This window comes from Brassica napus, chromosome A4, assembly GCF_020379485.1.
Source record: "Brassica napus cultivar Da-Ae chromosome A4, Da-Ae, whole genome shotgun sequence".
Taxonomy (NCBI): domain Eukaryota; kingdom Viridiplantae; phylum Streptophyta; class Magnoliopsida; order Brassicales; family Brassicaceae; genus Brassica; species Brassica napus.
This window is the reverse complement of record NC_063437.1, coordinates 413,020-434,891: the sequence shown is the minus strand read 5'-3', so window position 1 is coordinate 434,891 and position 21,872 is coordinate 413,020. Positions and strand designations below refer to the sequence as shown.

Sequence of the window (21,872 nt, the reverse complement as noted above, 5' to 3'; positions counted from 1 at the left end):
GCTTTAAAAAGAAAAATGGATGTTCAAAGTACCTATAGCCACAAAACCATAATGGCTTTAAATGAAATTAAGTTCGATTATATAGATATCTATACTATTTAATGTCGGGTATGTTAGCATTTTGGGCTAGAAAGAAATAGTATGTTCAATAATTATTATTGAAAAAGTGTATATACTGCAAAATGTTTTTCACAGTATATGACGTTCATTTGTTACGTACATCCCTTGAATATAGCAATTTAATATGATATTTAAGCCATAAATGATTTTATTGAATAAGTTTACAAATAATAAAAAAAAATTAGTGAAAGACCAAATATCCCTTTAGACGAAATTAAATTGTACAAAAGTAATATTATAAGGTATTCTTAGGAAATTCAATAATGTTTTAGTAAGATAGATATTATGTAGATAAGAAAACTAATGAGACTGTAGTCGTGGACATATTATCCAATATCTGAAAAACAAACTAAAACCGAACCAAAAAATTCGGAACTAAAACAGGATAATATACAATAATCTGAATGGTTTCTACTTTCTAAACCCAAAGAGCTAAAACCAAACTGAAAATCAACATAATAGTATTAATTTATATAATATATTTTTTTAAGAAAAATATCCAAAACCCCAAATTACATGAATTATCTGGTTTTTTTAGTTTTTTAGGTTTAACTCAGGTTTTTTTGGTGATTTTAGAATTTTTGGCTTTAGACCCAAATAAACACACCCAAATAAACCCAAACTATTTCTAATTCAGTTCACTTCGGGTTTTATGAAAAAATAAAAACCCGACTCGAACTCAACATCACCCGAATCGATCTGATTCGAAAAGTTTTGATTCATAAATGGGTCTTAACATCCCAGCCCCAATAACTTGAAAATTAAATTAACCTAACTGACATGAACCTACATTTTGAATGTCCATCACTCACTATAAGATGTTAAAATAAATTATTCTCAGTTAAATATCTTAAACTCAAATATTAAAATTCAGATCAGAAAAATTAGTAACTTTTAAATCGAAAATTTAACTGAAATGTTATCCCGCGCTTTTAAAGCGCGGGTCAATATCTAGTATATTATTAAAAAAGAGGAGTATTTTTTAGAAGCTTTAAATAGTCTTTCCATTAAAGATGCACTTGATGAAATGATTTTAAAAATGAAAAAATAGGATTCAAATTCTAGATACATATCCAAACAAAAATTGTAATAGTAACAATAATATTAATTTTCTTAAACCAATTATAGACCCTAATCAACAAAATCGTAAATAAAATTCCATTTGATGGTAAAAGGAATTTGGAGAATACCACAAATTTCGGTTACAAATCTTCAATTACAAAGAAAAAAAACAAGGAGTTTCTAGGCATCTTGATTGGTCATGAAGAAACTAAGGAGTGTTTAAAGAAAATTTGTAGAAGTGGAGGGGACAAAAGTGAGAAGACACCTGGAAAAAGGCATGTGACGTGGGGAATGTGAAAATGTTGTCTTCTACGGGCATTGTGTCGTCTAACATTTTCTCGTGCTTGCAAAAAAATGTTTTTAAGTGTGTGAGGTGAATTGTGACGTCTCCTTAAGTCCATCCATAGGCGAAGCATCTTTCATTAGCTCCTCTCTTTAAGGTTACGCATTCATTACTCATCCATCATGCTTGCCTCCCCCTTCTCTCCTCTTTCTGTATATAGTACTATATTTTTAAATTTCCGATTTCGTTTCTTTCTTTTTGCTTCTAATTGTTACATGTAAGTATGTAACGTATAAAAACAAGGAACATCCAATTTTCTGGAGAGCACCTAGAATCAGATAAAGAACTATTTTGATATGTTTTGGTTTGTGGCACGAAGAGATTATAGGCATAAAAGCTACCCCTTTTTGCCATAGATTTGTAGGAGCATCGATTGATTTACTTTAATTGTACTGATAAAAGGGTTTATTTAAATACTGAAAATAGCATATGTTTTCGGTTGTGGACTTGAGTATTTGCTTTATGTTAACATAAAGTAATAATCAAACAAATTGAAGAGAGAAAGTGTAACTCAAAGCGACTTGGATTAGAATAATGTGAGCTCAAACTCATGTCATGCTGGCTAGGATACGATGTAGTCCACTTAGGCTATTTTTATAATTAAATTAAACAGAACTAGAGTGTTAATGACGTAAATGAGACGTGCTTAACAGCTGATATATCATTAAACAAAAATTTAGATTAGTTTATGCTAATATAAAATTATTTTTTAAAAAGTTTATCGCGGTTATAAGAAACCCTTAATTTGGAAATGGTGTTTGTCGAACCCACGAATGCATCAATGCGCGTCACGATAATCTCATGCATTGAACTTGATTTAATACGGACGAAAAATTAAGTAAACTAAGATCTTAAAAAATTCAGTGTACTTTGTTCCTTTTTTTTCTGTAACACACTTTGTTCTATAATATCTTCTTCAAGAAATAATGTTCTTATCCGGTTAGAACATGTATTTTTTTTTGTCTACGTTCATCTTTCTCCGTACATATAGCCTTACATTTTATTTTTAATTAATATGATATTTGTGAATGGAGTATTAGTCCTTTCGATTTCATCTATGTTTTGAATCTGCTAAAGTGTTGCTCAATTTTGTGTTTCAATAAATTTCGTCCCATTTTAAAGCTGGTGAATCTGTAAGAAAATCATTTCCAATAATAGAATAATCTATGATATCAAGCTAAATGAATCACAGTTGAATGAAATCGGAAACAGATACACAAAAAAAATTTGAAACGTAAAAAAGTAATTATTAAAAAGGTTAGAAATAGAAATGTTTTGGAAATGTCTATTATCTAACTAATTAACATGTGAATACTATTATTTATTTTGTTTGGTCTGTATATGAACAAAGTCAACAAATAGCCATTAGTCAACAAATAGGCAGTAAGTGTTAAGTATACGGAAATTAAATAAGTAATAATAAACATCGAAGTGGTATAAAAAAATCAACATAAAACAAACCTAATGTTTTAATATTAAAAATAGCTTAATTAAAATCAAAGATTAATAACATCAATCTCATTTTATTAGCTCTAACAAACATAACTGCTTCTAACTCATGTTTATCTAAAGAAAGATCCTCATACTCAAGTTAATCTCATCTTATGAATCTAATTAATTATTTCCAACATCCCAGATATGATTGGGACCATCTTTGTAGAAAAACTTCGTCTAGATAAGACAATGTTTAGTTATCTACGACAAAATATCAAAGCGTTTTGAGACGAATAATATATATAATGTTGAAGTGAACTTGAAGTAGCTTAGGAAACAAGCTACCACTTTCCTATGAGATTAGGAAAGTCATATGTTAGAGTTATCTATAAGAGTAGTTTCCTAATGAGTTTAGGAACTTAAGATTTATATATAAGGATATGCAAGAGTGTTGCATAACTTGTGTGTGTGTTGAGAGCTTTAGTTTTGAGTTATTTTCTAAAGCATTGAGTGATTAATAAAGTGTGAGTTTGAGAGCTTGATTCAATAATTGGTATCAGAGCTTTCATTGAATCAAAAGAAAGAGAGAAGAAGCAATGGGAGAAATCGTTGCAACCAATATCGCAAAAGGTGGTGGATCGTCATCCATCAAGTGTCCAATGCTCAGCGACACAAATTATACCGTGTGGACCATGAGAATGAAAGTGGCGCTAAAGGTTCACAAGGTATGGGAAACTATTGAACCAGGAGAAGACGAAGGAGAGAAGAATGATATGGCAAGGGCACTTTTGTTCCAATCAATCCCGGAATCGTTGATCTTACAAGTAGGAAATCTAGAGACTGCAAAAGCAGTTTGGGAGGCAATAAAAACTCGACATATGGGAGCTGATCGAGTCAAGGAAGCGAGGCTGCAAACCCTTGCAGCTGAATTTAACCGACTAAAGATGAAGGAAACAGATTCTATAGACGAGTTTGTTGGAAAGCTATCGGAACTATCGACCAAATCAGCCTCTTTAGGTGAAGACATTGAGGAACCGAAGCTAGTAAAAAAGTTTCTTAATAGCCTACCTCGAAAGAAATACATACACATTATAGCCGCGCTAGAACAAGTTCTCGATCTTAATAAAACAAGTTTCGAGGACATTATAGGGAGACTGAAGGCGTATGAAGAGAGGATTTTTGAAGATGAAGAAGAAAAACATGAAGATCAAGGTCAAGATAAACTGATGTTTACTAATACGCCAGATTCTCAGCTAAATCATGACAGGTACGAGTCAGGAAGAGGTAGAGGCAGAGGCGGTCGCTATGGTTTTCGAGGAAGAGGTAGAGGTCGATATGGCTATCAACAAAATTATCAGCACCAACAAAGTTATCAGCAAAACCAAGGTTATTATAGACAAGAACGTGACCCGTCGAGAGTCGTGTGCTATAGGTGTGACAAGATGGGACACTTTGCGATGAACTGTCCCGACCGATTGCTTAAACTACAAGAAACACAAGAGAATGAAGAAGCTACTCAAGAAGCAGAGCAACTTATGATGCATGAGGTCGTGTTCTTGAATGAACGAAACGTCACACCAAGTAAACTCGAAGAAAATATAGCTGATGATCATCTATGGTACCTAGACAACGGGGCTAGCAACCATATGACGGGGAACCTGGGCTACTTCTCAACATTAGATCATGGGATAACAGGGAAAGTGAAGTTTGGGGATGATTCCCGCATTGACATCAAAGGAAAAGGATCCATATTCTTTAAGACAAAGAACGGTGAAAGAAGAGTATTATCTGATGTTTACTTCATACCTAAACTTCGGAGCAATATTATTAGCCTAGGTCAGGCTACTGAGTCAGGATGCGAGGTTAGAATGAAAGAAGACCACCTATTCTTGTATGATCGAGATAACAAGTTGCTGGTTAAAGCGAAGAGAGCAAAGAATAGATTATATAAAGTAGTTATGGAGGCAGAGAATATCAAGTGTTTACAACTAATGCATCTCAGGGAATCAACAAAATGGCATGCTCGTCTGGGACATGTTGGCCTAGAGAACCTAAAACTGATGGTTAACAAGAAGCTTGTCACCGGTTTACCAGCGTTTGAAGTAGAAAAGGAGACTTGCGGTTCTTGCTTGAGAGGCAAGCAAACTCGAAAACCATTTCCACAGGCGAGTTCCTTCCGAGCAACAAGTATATTGGAGCTGATACATGGAGATCTTTGTGGACCGATAACACCACACACAGCAGGAGGAAATAGATATGTATTTGTTCTGATCGATGACCACTCTCGATACATGTGGAGTATTCTCATGAAGGAGAAAAGTGAAGCGTTCACTAAGTTTAAACGGTTTAAAGCTGTGGTCGAGCAAGAGTCTGGTGCAATGATAAAAACGTTTCGTACTGATAGAGGAGGGGAGTTCACTTCCCATGAATTCCAAGAGTTCTGCGAGAAAGAAGGCATAAAACGTCATCTAACCGCACCATACTCCCCACAACAAAACGGAGTGGTCGAGCGGAGGAACAGAACACTACTCGAGATGACACGGAGTATCTTAAAACACTTAGATGTTCCAAACTGGCTCTGGGGTGAAGCGGTACGACATGCGACGTACCTAATCAATAGGCTAGCAACAAGAACTCTTCATCAACAGGTTCCATACGAAAGCTACAAAGGCAAGAAACCAAACGTTGATCACCTAAAAGTTTTTGGTTGTATTTGCTATGTGAAAGTGAACACACCGCACCTGAAGAAGCTGGACGACAGAACACGGATGCTTGTCCATCTTGGAACCGAGCCTGGATCAAAAGCCTATCGACTTCTTGATCCAACCAGTCGGAAAATAGTTGTAAGCCGCGATGTGGTATTTGATGAAGAACGAGGATGGAAGTGGGACGAAACAGAGAAGACTTCAAGCAACGGGTCTAGTGCGTTGAGCTTTAATTACTACCTTGGTGATCAAGGTACACGAGTAAATACAGAGGGAGTTGAGGAAAATAAAGATAACACTCAAGAAGCAAAAGAAGAAGAGGTTGGTAACGAAGCAGATACAGAGGATTTGCCAATGGAGCTGAGGCGCTCCACAAGAACGAGCAGGTTGCCAAGTTACCTTGAGGACTATGAACTTCTGTGTGAAGAAGATGACTTTGAGACGTTATGCGAAGCCGAGTGTGAACATCTTTTGCTTCTTGTCAACGAAGAGCCATGGAACTATGAGGAAGCAAGCGAATTGAAAGTATGGAGAGATGCATGTCATGATGAAATCAAGTCTATCGAGAAGAACAAAACTTGGAGTCTAGGAGATCTTCCTCCAAATTGTAAAGCAATAGGATTAAAGTGGGTGTTTAAAGTTAAAAGAAACTCTGATGGAAGCATAAACAAATACAAAGCAAGACTTGTGGCTAAGGGATATATACAAAAGCATGGTATTGACTTCGACGAGGTGTTTGCTCCAGTTGCGCGTATTGAAACTGTGCGTTTGATCATCGGAATGGCTGCATCACGTGGCTGGCAACTTCATCATCTCGACGTCAAGACGGCTTTTCTTCACGGCGAGTTAAAAGAAGAGGTCTATGTTTCACAACCTGAAGGTTACATAATCAAAGGGAGTGAAACTAAGGTCTACAAATTAAAGAAGGCATTATATGGCTTAAGACAAGCCCCAAGGGCATGGAATGAGAAATTAAATGCAGTACTGCGAGATCTAAGGTTTGTGCGATGTCTAAAGGAACCATCCTTATACCGAAAAGAAAATAAGGAGCATCTGTTGGTCGTGGCAGTTTATGTTGATGATCTACTCGTGACTGGTTCAAGCTTGGAGATGATACTAGAGTTTAAGAGAGATATGGCGACAAGATTTGAGATGAGTGATCTCGGTCGACTAAGTTATTATCTTGGCATAGAAGTTTCACAGCGAGAAGGAAGTATTGTGCTAAGCCAAGAAAGATATGCTACAAAGATACTTGAGACCGCCGGAATGAAAGGATGTAACGCAGTGCATATACCGATGGATGCAGGCTTAAAGTTGTGTAGAGCCGATGACGAACGTGGCGTTGATGCAACCGACTACAGGAGGAACATCGGCTGTTTAAGATACTTGATACATACAAGGCCTGATCTGGCGTATAGTGTTGGAGTGTTAAGCAGGTATATGCACGCTCCAAAGGAATCTCACAAGGCTGCACTAAAACAAGTGCTCCGGTATCTACAAGGAACTTTGACGTATGGTCTCGAGTTTGGATCTAAGTCGCAGGAAGGTTTGATAGGCTACAGCGATAGTAGCTATAATGCTGATCCAGATGATGGCAAGAGTACAACAGGTCATATTTTCTATCTTGGTGGCAATCCGATTACATGGTGTTCTCAGAAGCAAGAGATTGTTGCATTGTCATCATGTGAAGCTGAGTTTATGGCGGCAACAGAGACAGCCAAACAAGCAATTTGGTTACAGGATCTACTTGAGGAGATCATTGGACGTGTGGGCAACAAAGTGATGATACGAATAGACAATAAATCTGCTATAGCCTTGACCAAGAATCCAGTTTTTCATGGTCGCAGCAAGCATATACATTCGAGGTTTCATTTTATAAGAGAATGCATTGAAAAGAACATGGTGAGCGTGGAGCATATTGCAGGAGTTAAGCAAAAGGCTGATATACTTACTAAAGCACTCGGGAGAATTAAATTTAAGGAGATGAGAGACTTGATTGGGATTCAAGATGTTTCAAATGGAGACTTCAAGATCAAGGGGGTGAATGTTGAAGTGAACTTGAAGTAGCTTAGGAAACAAGCTACCACTTTCCTATGAGATTAGGAAAGTCATATGTTAGAGTTATCTATAAGAGTAGTTTCCTAATGAGTTTAGGAACTTAAGATTTATATATAAGGATATGCAAGAGTGTTGCATAACTTATGTGTGTGTTGAGAGCTTTAGTTTTGAGTTATTTTCTAAAGCATTGAGTGATTAATAAAGTGTGAGTTTGAGAGCTTGATTCAATAAATAAATTTCGGATAATGTTTTTTGGGGGTTTTCTATCAAGGAAAAGGAAACAATTGTAATATTTTTGTTAAACGAAGAGTACTAGGATTGGAGTATTAAACTTGAAACAATACAAATAGAACACATCCACCAAAAACATCCAAGCACAAAGTCTATACCAACACTTTGACCAAATGTCTGGTTGACACGTATACTTGTCTGCTACATCAGCAACATCTTTAACAACACTGTCTCATCATTTTTATTTATTCAAAAAAAAAGAAGACCATATCAATATCAATTCTTCCTCTTCTGGGAACATTATATTAAATTATAATTTTAAAAATCCTTCTCTATATATATACACACACGTTCAAATCATTAATCACATCTTTACATCAAAATCTTAGAGAAAGAGAATAGTCAGAAAAAAAAAATGGGAAGAAGAAGAAGCTCACCGTCTTCATCGATAGAAAGTAGCTGCAAAAGCAACCCATTTGGTGTCTCTTCGAGTAATACTCGGAACCTAAGCACGGACCTGAGGCTCGGACTTAGCTTCGGATCATCGTCCGGACAGTATTACAACGGTGGAGAAAATCATGATGAATATGGAGTCGTTGCGGCTGATCATAAAATGATCATTGAAGAAGAAGATCAAAACGAGTGTAATAGTCTCGGAAACTTCTACGTGAAGGTGAACATGGAAGGTGTTCCTATTGGAAGAAAAATCGATCTATTTTCTCTTAATGGATACCATGATTTGATCACAACTCTCGATTACATGTTCAACGCCTCAATCCTATGTAAGAATTTACTCACATATATTTATATATCTTTTTTTTATCTATATTTATATATCTTTGCATGTCACCAATATCTTATATATATGAATATAACGCACTCAAAATAATTATACATATCTCGTTTATGTTTTGGCTCTTTTTTTGCTAAAGAATATGATATCTTTAGTCTTCTCACGCTAGACAAGAACATCCTATAAATCTCTTTCACTCTTTGTAACCATAACATAATAAATATGATGAAAACTGAAACAGGGGCTGAAGAAGAAGATATGTGTAGCGAGAAGAGTCATGTGCTAACGTACGCAGACAAGGAAGGTGACTGGATAATGGTTGGAGATGTTCCTTGGGAGTAAGTACTTTTCTAATTTATTATATTTAATCTTTTTAATATATTTAATCTTTAATTAAACACATTGCAATTTTGATTAATGACTATATAATGATGTAGAAGTCTAATGGGGTTTAATTGATTATTCTATAGGATGTTCTTGTCTAGCGTGAGAAGACTAAAAATCTCAAGAACGTATCACTACTGATATAAAAAGTAAAGCAAAGATGGAATCTAGGATTTGACCAATACAGTGTGGGAAGAAAGTTTTGTCATGATGTAAATCACTTGTTTGTCGGAGATTTATTCAAAATTTTGTTTTTAGTTTGTTACTTAATGTTAGTATTATTCGGTTGTAACTTGTAAGGATGAAAAAAAAATCAGATCCTTTTCAAGAATATTTATGTTTTGTTGTTTTTTTTTAATTTGAGAAAATTACTAGCTAGCCTATGTATAATAAAACTAAATTTTATATGAATTGAACTCATACATGAAAACTAACTATACAATTGAAGATTACTACATACTTATATATTTTTCTAAGTTTTGATATGAACTTTTAATACAACTTTCAAGTTTAAGATTCAACTTTACTTACTAGACTTCCACACGTGAGCTACAATTAGGGATATTAAATTCGGTAAAACAGAAACAAAATAGAAAATTGATTAGAATTTGCTAATATTCGTATAAACTTTTTTTTTTGTTTTGATAATTAGTTTAATATCGTATAAACTGAATAGATGTTGTTTAAGAAACCACAATATATGAATATGTTCCGGTATAAACAAAAAATCGTTTAACTAAAATATATTGGTATACTTATATGTAAATTTTATAATAAAATTAATAATGAATACATAATTTATTTTATTAATATGATATTCATATTTAAGACATTGATTTTAATAATTTGTTATTTTTCTAAGTTAAAAGGGTTATTTTGTTTTTTCCCATTTTTCATCAAATCAAATAAAACATATACTTTTTCTTGTTATATATTTGTACTAAAATATATTTATTTATTAATATTATGAAATTACTATTTTCTTATTTTATTTTTAATAGTTAAAAAACAGAAAATATTATATTTAAAAATTTCCGTACAAAATAGATATTTAAGTTTTAATAAATATTTCTAATCATATAAAATAAAATTTGTTCTAAAAGGTAATTATAGTTATGGTTTGGGTATAAACCGAAAATCAATTATTTATAAACTGAAATATCTAAAAACCAAAAAACACTAAAACCGAACAAAAGTCAGAATCAAACACCTCTAGCCGCAATTCAAAAGAAATTAAATCTTGGATTCCAATATTCAAAACTAATATAATAATTGAATAATTACATTATACTAATAAATAAATACATTATACTCTTCTATGGTTCATAAATCTTTAATACAGTGCTAGTATATGTTTATTAACGGATCTGTAATCAAATTTCTCTTTATGTTTCAGTTGAGGTTTTCACATAGTTTGAATCAACCTCGTTGAATATTTTCTGGTATAATACTAGTTTACGTTAACTTTCACCTGTCTTCAAATTTGAGTTTTTTTTTTTGATCAAATACTGATAACTAGAGTTTGTTCTTTTTTGGAATTTGAATTTTTTTATAAAAAAATTTGTTAACAACACAAAAATACAATCTCAACAGACTATATCGGAGATATACAATTGTTCTTCTCAGCAAAGCATTAAAAAAACACATACAAAATAGGGAAATTGCACTCTGTAGCTACAGAGGCGGCCTTGGACAGAAGCGGGAGAAGCTGGTGCTTCCGGCCGCCACTAAATTATCAATAATACCAGCCACAAATTTAAATAAATAATTCAATAGGTCAACTGGTAAAACATATTTTTAGTGCAGAGGAGGTGAGGAGTTCAACCTAACCTATTGACATTATTTAAATTTCCTTTTTCTTCTTATAAAGCTAAATATAAATAGGTCACACTTTTAAGATTTACTTCCAGCCCATTAATTAGTAGGACCGGCTCTATGTAGCTACCATAAATATTATAATTTATTCCTTAGCCAATATTCAATTTGTTCTTCTTTGATATAGTATAGTACTTCCCAAGTATATAGTATTATATGCTATTGATAGTTTCGTTCTATGCTCCGTATGATATCTTTTCAGATTGGTTTTCTTTTGCAGGTTGTCATGTAAGAATTAAGCCTTCCAGGCAGAATGTTTGAAACTGGATTTGAACCAACTGGAAAGAAATGAATATTGTACACAACTCTTTGGAACGACGAAAATTAGACATGAAATGGTTAGTATGTTGACCAATATTGACTACTTCCTTAAGTATCCATAGGGTCGGGAGTCGTTTATTCTCATAGTAAAGATTGCAAAAGCTCAGGGTGTTGAGCAGTATGTTATGGACACGATGATTATTCGCACGAAGGAAAATTAACTTGTGTTACTATTCCATACACAAATTCCTGTTCTATTCTATATAGACAAATAGAACAGATATGTACATAATATATGTAGCATAATATGTATTATGTTTGTTGTTACCCCACTTGTAATTACATGAGCATTCAGTTAACCACACCCATAACAAATGTAAACTTCACACAAATTTGTTTTGTCCTATTTATAATGATTATATTTTATAGTTAAAAGTAGAATATTACAATGAATGATCTATATGTATAGTTTAATATTACATAATATTATGTACTGTTTTCAAGATTTTGTTATTTGGATTTAGGGTTTATATTTGGATTTTAAATTTAGTGATTAGAGTTTAGGGTTTAGTATTTAGAAGTTGGGGGATAAGATTGAGATTATCATTAACTCCATTCATGCAATCATAGATATTTCATAATTTCAATTTTATGTACTATGCTATTTATTTTGTTATATTGTATTTGAGATTTATGGTTTATATTTTGGTTTATGGTTTATACTTGGATTTAGGATTTAGTGATTATGGTTTAGGGTTTATTTTTCTCACTGCGCACAAACTTGCAATTAAAAAAAATGAAAGAAGGAACAAACGAAAACATCACTTTTGAAAAGCGAAATTTCATAGAAAAATAGTAAGGAAAATTTGAAGATTTCTCGACAACAACGCAAACTGCGTGCTGCCCTCAATGGTCAACTTATCAAGAAAGCAGCCATGGTGACCTACTTAAACCCCTTAATTACTCCAGATTATCCTTTTCTACCCAAACCAATCAGAGATATGCTTCGGGAAGATACTCTCTTCAAAAGAATCACAACTAATCTCTGTGAATAGTCTCTAACATTTGAGCATCTCCATGGAGCTTTCTTCGAGTTCTTCTTTATTAGGGATTATTCTTCACCGTAATATAGTAACATTAAGGAACATATATTCTTAAATTCATCTAATTCTATACATTCACTAAGACCCGCAACACCAATACCTTCACCATCAACATTCTCAAACGTGACTCTCTATATAGCCGGACGTGCTGTAGGATCAAATCTCATGATGTTCACCATACTTACCAGTGCACCTGATAGCTTTCTGCACATTATCTAGCTTCACGTTTGATACATGAACGTTTCTAACGTACCCTCCTCTTCCAGGAGAAGTCTTGATTCTGATTCCTGTATTGGAGTTGAATAGAGGTAAGATTACACCTCCTGACATATAAGTTGTCCCCTCTGGTCACTGCTAACCGGTAGTTTCTGATATATTGCACCTGAGAGTTATATTATATGGCTCCCCATCGAAACCAAATTAAAAACAGAAGCGAAATCTATTTGAAAACCAAACAAAAATTAAAAGAAACACATCAAACATTATTTTTATCAACGGGCGTTAGATGTGTATTTGGTTTATATTTTATCAAACTAGCTAGTACATATTTTTTTGAAGAAAACTAGCTAGTACATGTTTACACATAAATTGTAGATAAATATATTGGTTTGTTTGTTTTTACGAAGTTTTATCTATCAATCATATTATTTAGTTCATATTGTAACAGAAAAAGGATAGGGATATATATACACACAACAAAATGGTTAGAAGAAATTCATTATTTAGGATAAAAAGGGTAAAACAACTGAAACAACATTAGTTTTTTTTTTTTTTTTGCACGTGAAACAAAAGCAATCTTATACAAACTTCATCCCACAATGTCTAGAACCCCTATATTGTATAATAATATCAAAAAGAGCCCTGGTCCCCAGAGACGAGGTCGTATATCGTTACCTCTTTACATTATCACATACTGTTTTATTCGTTAATATTTGTTTGTTTGTTTTCTTACAATCCAAGCTGGACAGGCACGTTGGCTTCTTGAATCCAGTTAACCGGAGTCAACCATTTAGCGACGGTGAAACCTTCAACCTCAGCCGCAGACTTAGCGATCTTGGCCCAAGGAACCCTAGCAGCAGTGTTAGCTCCTGGTCCACGGTTATTGAACTCAATGTATTTAGCGGTTTTGTGGTTAGCTTCTCCTTTCCATTCGGACCATCCTTCTGGCTTAATCACATCACTAATCTCAGTTCCAATAATTACGGTGGTGGAAAATTTCTTCCACGGCCGTCCTAGGTACGATTTGGTGGTTAGCTTTTCAGCTTCGAGGTCTTTGTCCGCCATGATACGGCAGTTCTGAAGAACGATACCGATCTTGACTGCTGCACCTTTCTCGTTACCGTCGGCTGTAACGTAATGGGCCTGTCCCTGGCTACCCTTTCGGATGAGGATTAGAGAGTTTTGGATCACGGTCGCGGACTTTCCGAAGATGAAATCGACTGTACCGGACACAACAATGTTCCTGTAGAACTGACGTCCGTTGTTGACGTAGAGTGTGTCTTGGAAAGCGTCAAATCTACAGTTGAATATGACTGCACGGTCTCCGTTCACACGGAATGCAACCGCTTGGTGTCCTAATGGACCAGCAGTGTTCTGGAATCCGATCCATTTCGCCATGAATCCCTCAGATTCAACCTCTGCATGCATGCAAATAAGTATAATTAGATATCAACATTATTTAGCAATGCAATATATAGTAATATCGGTTCTAGCTGGCATAACCAAATGAAAACATTTTCAACCAAAATCTCAAGCTTGGTTTTGAATATAGTTAGATCAATAATAGATGTTATAGTTTAAATGAGAGACTTACGAACGGTGGCACTGAGTGAAGTAGTGGTTTTGCTAAGTGCAACACTTTTGTCAAAAGTAATGATGGTTTTTGTAGCACCATCACCAAACATGAAAATGTTGTTCTTCTTCTTAGGGATTCTGACCATTTCCTTGTAGACACCAGCCTTGATATGGATAATGCAACGTCCAGGGTTTTTCTCCGGGCAAGCGTTAACTGCTTCGGAAATTGTCTTAAAGTTTCCACTTCCATCCTTAGCCACCACATGAGTCGCCTTGATTTTACCGCCACCACCGCCTCCTTCACCGATACCATCATCACCACCACGTCCCACCTGAGCCATAAGCTTCCTGTCTTTGCCAGAAAGCCATGTAGGTAGTCCCTTTGCGTCGATGTCTTCAAGAAGACGACGCCCAGGAGCTCCAGTTCCTCCCATATCATCGACCTTGACACCCATTTGGGACATAGCGGTGACAACAGAATGGAAGATATCGATAGCGTTACTGGTCAAAACTTTGGAGTTAGAGATTCCTTCACCCATGATTTTTCTTAATTCCTCTTCTTCAATGTCATCAAGACAATCGGTTTGGTAATTGAAAACTCCAGTTAACCATTGTTTAAGCTGGTCAATCTTACTTCCGCTCTGCTGAAGATCTTCACCCATTTCTTCAACAATGGTCTCAAGATCCTCAAGGGCGTATGTCAACACTCTCTTGCAGTACTCAAGAACGGCCTTGCTAGTCTCGTTCATGTTTTTCCCCAGGCCTTCTTCGGTTGTAGCCGTGAAGTTTGAGGATCTTGTGATGGCGTCTTTTGTAGCCAACATGAAGGCTTTGATAAGCTTGCTTGGATCATCGCTTTTGACTGGTTCAAGAGTTTTTGCGCATGAGCCTTGGTCTGTGGTTGTCTGACATATTGTCTGAACTGCTTTCTGATGCGAGTTCAGAGTCTTTTCGCCACCTGCATCACCACCTTTATGAACAAAGGTGACAACTCCTATAGCAACACCCACCACCAGAAGGATGGATGCCACAGATATAACAATTTTTCCAACTGCCATTTTTTAATATATTGTCCCCTTTTTATTATTTTTGTGTTTTTTTCTCTCCCTCCGGGTTTATTCAGGAGGTAGATAGGAGAGGAAGGGGATTTATTGAAACAAAGCCCGGTGGATTGTTAATGGTGCACTGAGGGGAGATTCTTATAGGAGTTGTATTTTCTAAAATTAGGGCTTGCATGAGCTTTGCATGGATGGAGAGATTTTAGGCCGTTGAATGGCTACAAGTTCTCTAGTCTAATATTAGCTTTGAGATTAAAAATTAGCCACCACAAGATTATTTGATTATGTCCTGATCAAGAGGTGTAATTTTGATTACTAAAATAAAAATCTATTTTAAGGATGAAAAATGGTGACAAAAAAAAGATGAATAGAAATAGTGAATTCCTTAAAATTCTTTATAATTTACATTATTTACATAGAATATTTGTTACCCGTAATTCATTTATATTCCTTAACATTTAAGGAATAATAGACTACAATTATTTCTTATCAAATTATGAGAGGAAAATATTTTTCTCTTATTTTATTTCTCTTCATTCTTTTTTATCTTATTCCACGTATTCTTTTAATGTTACCAATTGGAGTCTTAGTTTAATATAGTCTTAATAATAACAACTATTAATACGATAAAAAGCTCCCAGACACAAATTTCGAGAGTTACTGTTCCTAGTTGACTTTGTGAGATCTCCACCGCTCCCCCGCCGTATCTACCGTTGGAAAGTGACGCTTGTTAACCGGAACCCTTCCCGGAGAGCTCAATTTCTCCCCTCCGCTCCGCTCGATCAAGACTTACACTTCTACGGTACCAGCTGGGTGAACAAATGAACGAGATGACGTAGATCTAACGAATGAAGAAGAGTACAGATGAAACAAAAGAAACAGCTTTTACCTTTTTGGGTGGAGAGCATGGTTCCAGTTTTCCTCTAGATACTCTCTTTACTGTCTTGTGTAGTTTCTTACCTTGTCATTAAGGTTTTACCGAAGGTTTCGGATCTACCGTTTCAACATTTACTACGGTCATTTGTTACCAAAAATCTCTCTCTCTTCAGTATAAATGGCTCACAGATTGTCGAGAGGAGAAAAAGGAAAATGGATTCAAGATCAGCCAAAACAGGCTAAGCGACCACCAGTGATAATCCTGGCTTCAAATAACTACGCTCTAATTGAAGAACATAAGTTGACTCTCATTGGGAGAGTAACTAACCCGGCGATTCAAAAGACAAAAGCACTGGTGGACTTCTTCCTTAACCATTGGAATGTTGCGGGTCAGATTACTGGTAAAGCTCTGGGGCCTTACCTGTTCCAGTTCAAGTTCGAAACTAAGAGAGATCTCCAGCTCATCCTCTCAAAAGGCCCTTACCACTTCAAAAGATGGATGCTGATCCTCCAGAGGTGGGAGCCAATTGTCTCCGACAACTTCCCTTCTCTAATCCCGTTCTGGATCTCTGTTCACAGTATACCACTCCATTACTGGACGGAAGATGCATTGAAAGCAATTGGAAAGGTACTTGGACCAGTAGAGGATTGGGATGTTGATAGAGGAAGAGTTCGGGTTTCCATAAATGGATTGAAACCTCTTGAGATGAAACATGATATCAGCTTACCTTCGGGCGAGATAAAAGAAGTAGAGCTCGAATATGAAAACCTTGAGAAACATTGTTTCCATTGTCTCTCCCTGACTCATGAAGGTGATGCGTGTCCAACGTTTCCCAGGAAGGAAAACAGAGATGGGAGAGAAACCCGTCTGGGAATTTCTCAAAACCGTACTCTTGAAAGACTAGAGGCAGATAGAAGAAGGAAAGATGAGAAGAAAGGCTCCAGGAATCTGAACTGGAACCCGAGCGAAAACTTTGCTTCCTCAACTCGTTGGAAAAACGAAGAACATAAAGATTCGTCTTGGAGAAGTGAATCAAACCCTCCTTATGATTATGGCATCAGAAGAGACCCCCATAGGAGGTATGAGTCTTCTCAAACAAACAGGGACCGCCCTGGGAGACCTTCTGCTAGAGAGCGCTTATCCTTCACAAAGGAAAGCGAGGCTGCTACTCACAGAGAAAACCACTCCAAAAGCTACACATCTGCACTAAGAACAGAATGAAGACCGGTTATAGCAGGAGCAAAATCATCTACTCCTCAGCGATTAAGCCACTCACAAGCGACTCATACACCTTCCCCACGACCTCAGCGGGAAGGTCCTTCTATTCAGCTTGTCACCCCAGTTGCAAACCAAAGATCTGAAGATAGGGGAAATCACTCTAGTGAAAGAAGATCTGCTTTGGAGAGATTATCGCATCCAGAGGTCAGGATCCCATTACTCCATGATGGATTCGCTAACTCAGCTTCTGGTAGGCTGCAAGAAGTTGATATCCAGTATCTAGAGGACAACCTAAACCACCAGACTTCCGGAGGAAGCTGTAGATCGTCTGGCTCAAAAGATAAGCGGCCAATAGGGGAGGTTGATCAACAAGGCTTTACTGATAGATCTCCTATCCGGTCTCTGAGCGAAGACAGAATCCATGTCTCACTGAGACTTGGCCAAGTGAATAACCCTGAGCCTAACCTAAATGGGACGGGTATGATGGCTCTGCGATCTGCTGATGTGCCAAAACTCGTTGGGAATGCTGAGAAGGGAAAGGGAAAGGCGAGCTTACCCTCAGGCTCAAAGAAGCGGATCGTCAGGAGTCCAACTCAAGGAGTCAGTATTAAGAAAAGAAGAATCACAAAAGGCCAGAACTCTCCTAGACGTAAAGCCTCGACTACTACTGGTCCAGCTAAAGGAACTCAGGGGCCAAAGACTAGAGCTCAACCGCGCACAACCATCATACCAGCTTCGAAGAGAAAAGGATCGGATTTTTGGCCCGGTCCAAATCCTCTTCCTTAGTCAATATGTGCTGGAACTATCAAGGCATCGGGAGCGACTTGACACTTCGATGTCTCAGGGAATTTCGGACCAAAGATTCCCCGGACATCATGTTCCTAATGGAGACTAAGAGGAAAGATGAAGACGTTTTCAAGATGTATAGAGGCACCGAGTTTACTAACCACTTCACAATACCACCTGTGGGTCTTAGTGGTGGTCTAGCCTTGTCTTGGAAAGATAATGTTGATGTAGAAATCCTAGTTCCCTCAGCGAATGTAATCGATACAAAGGTCACTTATAAATTTATAATGATAAATCCTTTTTTGTATTGTACATCTATGGTGTTCCCCAACCTGAGCATAGAGCCAAATTCTGGGAGGAACTCTCCACCATAGGAGCGCAAAGAGATGGAGCTTGGCTACTAACCGGTGATTTCAACGACCTTCTAGATAATTCTGAAAAAGTGGGAGGACCAGCTAGATGGGAAGGTTCGTTTGTCTCATTCCGGAATTTTGTTGCACAAAACGTTCTATGGGACCTTCAGTTCTCGGGTAACTCTCTATCTTGCAGAGGTACTAGATACTCTCATTTTATCCAGTCCCGGTTAGATCGAGCCATGGCGAACTTAGACTGGATGGAGATGTTCCCGGCAGCAAGAAGTGAGTACTTGAGCTTCGAAGGTTCCGATCACAAACCTATCCTCGTTCACTTTGATCTTAACCTGAAGAAAAAGAAAGGTGTTTTCCGTTATGATAGACGATTGAGTGATAAACCTGAGGTGCGTAAACTGGTGGAGGAAACCTGGAATCAGAGCTCTGATTCAGTCCTAACAAAGATCAACACCATCAGAAGAAACCTTATTGAGTGGGTTAAAGACCAAGCTTCTAACAGCAAAGTTGAGCTGATCAAGAACCAGATGTTACTGGAACAAGCTCTGTCGGATCCCGCACCGAACCAAGAGAGAATAAAAGAGATCCATGAAACTTTGACAAATGCGTATGCGGAAGAGGAAGCCTTTTGGAGACAACGTAGCCGCATTCAGTGGCTAAACGAAGGAGATAAAAACTCCATATTCTTCCATGCAGTGACAAGAGGGAGAAGGGCTAGGAATAAATTCTCAGTTGTGGAAAATGAGGATGGCCAAGCTTTCTATGAGGAAGAACAGATCGTGAATGTTTTTGGTCTCTTCTATCAGAAGCTCTTCACCTCAGGAAACACAGAAGCAGAGGAGGTGGTACGGGAGGCAATAAAACCTGTGATCACAGAGGAGGCAAATCAAATCCTGATAGCGATCCCGGAATTTGAAGAAGTCAAAGCTGCTGTCTTCTCTATTCACTCCGATAAAGCCCCGGGACCCGATGGTTTCTCAGCTGGGTTTTATCAATCATTTTGGGATGTGATAGGAGAAGATGTATACTGTGACATACGGAGTTTTTTTGAAACAAGCCATCTGCAACCGAGACAAAATGAGACTCATTTACGGCTTATTCCGAAGATCCTAAGTGCGAAGAGGGTATCTGACTACCGCCCCATTGCCCTCTGTAACACCCACTACAAGATAATCGCCAAAGTTTTGACTAGGCGGCTGCAACCTAATTCATTCCATTATCTCCCTGTCTCAGTCGGCATTTGTGCCAGGCCGGTCGATCTCAGATAACGTACTTATCACTCACAAGATCTTGCATTACCTTCGACAGTCGGGAGCGAAGAAGCATGTTTCAATGGCGGTAAAAACTGACATGAGCAAAGCGTACGATATGATTGAATGGAACTTCCTGCGAGCGGTTCTTACCAGATTTGGCTTTCATGCTACTTGGATCTCTTGGCTCATGAAATGCGTCTCATCAGTCTCATACTCTTTCCTCATAAACGGAGGCCCGCAAGGGAATGTCCTCCCTTCGAGGGGACTTAGACAAGGCGATCCACTCTCACCTTACCTCTTCATATTATGTACAGAGGTATTATCCGGACTGTGCCAACAAGCCATGCGATCTGGTACTCTCCCCGGAGTGAAGGTTGCGAGAAACTGTCCACCCATTAATCACCTTATATTCGCCGATGATACGATGTTTTTTAGTAAATCCAATGCCTCAAGCTGTGCGACACTGGTATCTATTCTCAGTAGATATGAGTTAGCCTCGGGACAGAGTATCAATCGAGCGAAATCGTCGATCACCTTCTCCTCAAAAACGAATCAAGCGGCCAAAGATAGGGCTAAAGGAGAGCTGAACATAAGCAACGAAGGTGGTATTGGGAAGTACCTAGGCCTACCGGAGCACTTTGGAAGGAAAAAAAGAGATATCTTTGCTAGTATCGTGTATAAAATCAAGCAAAGAGCCCACAGCTGGACTGCTAGATTTCTATCGGGGGCTGGAAAAGTGGTATTGCTCAAGGCAGTCTTAGCAGCGATGCCATCCTATGCGATGTCGTGTTTTAAGTTACCGAAGTCACTATGTAAGCAAATCCAAAGTGTTCTTACCCGTTTTTGGTGGGATGTAAAGCCGGAGATCCGCAAGATGTGTTGGGTTTCATGGGACAAGCTAACGCTCCCAAAAGGAGCCGGTGGGCTAGGATTTAAGGAAATCAAAACTTTCAATGACGCCCTCCTCGCAAAGCACTCTTGGCGACTCTTGAAGAACCCAAACTCCCTGCTGGGACAAACGCTTCTGAAAAAGTACTGTCGTACTGAAAACATCCTTGAATGCTCCGCTCCAAATTCTGCTTCGCATGGTTGGAGAGGTATCCTCGCGGGATGTGATCTCTTGAAGCAAGGGCTCGGCTGGGTAATTGGTGACGGTCACTCGGTCAGTGTGTGGAGTGATAACTGGATGTCAACAACACAGCAGCTGTGCCCGATGGGTCCCCCAACTGCCGAGTCCCAAAACATGAAGGTTCAGGAGCTGTTTATCCCTAACTCGATCACATGGGACGTAGGTAAGCACAAAACCTACTTACCTCAGTATGAGGTCATCATCAGGAAAATTGTCCCGAGCTCTCAAAATATGAAAGACGAGTTAGTGTGGCTCTTCGAAAAATCTGGGAACTACTCGTCCAAGACAGGGTACGCAGCGGCAAAACTGAAAAGGGTCATCAAGATTTCAATTGGAGGAAATGTGTCTGGAACGTAGTGTGTTCCCCTAAGATCCGGCAATTCCTTTGGAAAACCAAGCACAACGCCTTGGCGGTAGGTGAATCTCTCCTTAAGCGGGGACTGCACGTTGATGGTTCTTGTAAGCGTTTTGGGGCTAGTGAGTCTGTTCTTCATGTCATGTTCCAATGCCCTTTTGCAAGGAAAGTGTGGGACAGTTGCCCTGCCATGTTCGTTCCTGCACCTTCTGGTATTCAATCCATGGATGATCTCCTAAAAGCTTGTACCAGAATGGTTAATCTTCCCCCGGTGGGAGTGGCTGTTCCACTCTATCCTTGGATGATGTGGGTGCTATGGATAAGTAGAAACCAGTTATGCTTTGAGGATAAGTCTTTTTCGGAAACAGAGGTGCTAGCTAAAGCAATAAAAAATGCCAGGGAATGGCAAGATGCTAAAGCAGGCATAAAGAGTCCCTCTGATTCGCCTAAAGACTGTCAAAGAACTGAAGTACATACTCAACCGCCTTTGCTACCTCAGGTTGATGAAAACGTCTTCTCTTGTTACTCTGATGCAGCGTGGAACAGCTCATCTTGTGCGGGAGGTCTGGGTTGGATTTGCTATAAACCTGATGGAACTACGCTAGTACAGGGCTCGACTTCAGCTGAAGTGGTGGCCTCTGTTATTATGGCAGAAGCATTGGCAC

General features: G+C 37.8%; 3 protein-coding genes across 3 annotated transcripts; 2 read left to right on the top strand and 1 right to left on the bottom strand.

The window, feature by feature from the left end:
- Positions 1-8,024: 8,024 nt before the first annotated feature.
- On the top strand, positions 8,025-9,461 carry LOC106395020 (auxin-responsive protein IAA30). The gene is made up of 3 exons (XM_013835553.3): positions 8,025-8,735; positions 8,988-9,084; positions 9,217-9,461. Exons 1-3 carry the CDS (start codon positions 8,369-8,371, stop codon positions 9,269-9,271), a joined length of 519 nt encoding a protein of 172 aa, XP_013691007.2. The 5' UTR covers positions 8,025-8,368; the 3' UTR covers positions 9,272-9,461.
- A 3,648-nt stretch (positions 9,462-13,109) lies between these two features.
- Positions 13,110-15,349, bottom strand: LOC106444984 (probable pectinesterase/pectinesterase inhibitor VGDH2). The gene is made up of 2 exons (XM_013886445.3): positions 14,183-15,349; positions 13,110-14,006 (listed from the first exon to the last, which is right to left on the bottom strand). Exons 1-2 carry the CDS (start codon positions 15,219-15,221, stop codon positions 13,318-13,320), a joined length of 1,728 nt encoding a protein of 575 aa, XP_013741899.2. The 5' UTR covers positions 15,222-15,349; the 3' UTR covers positions 13,110-13,317.
- A 926-nt stretch (positions 15,350-16,275) lies between these two features.
- LOC106447741 lies at positions 16,276-17,319 on the top strand. The gene has a single exon (XM_013889714.1). The coding sequence runs from the start codon at positions 16,276-16,278 to the stop codon at positions 17,317-17,319; it is 1,044 nt and encodes a 347-aa protein (XP_013745168.1).
- The last annotated feature ends 4,553 nt before the right edge of the window (positions 17,320-21,872 follow it).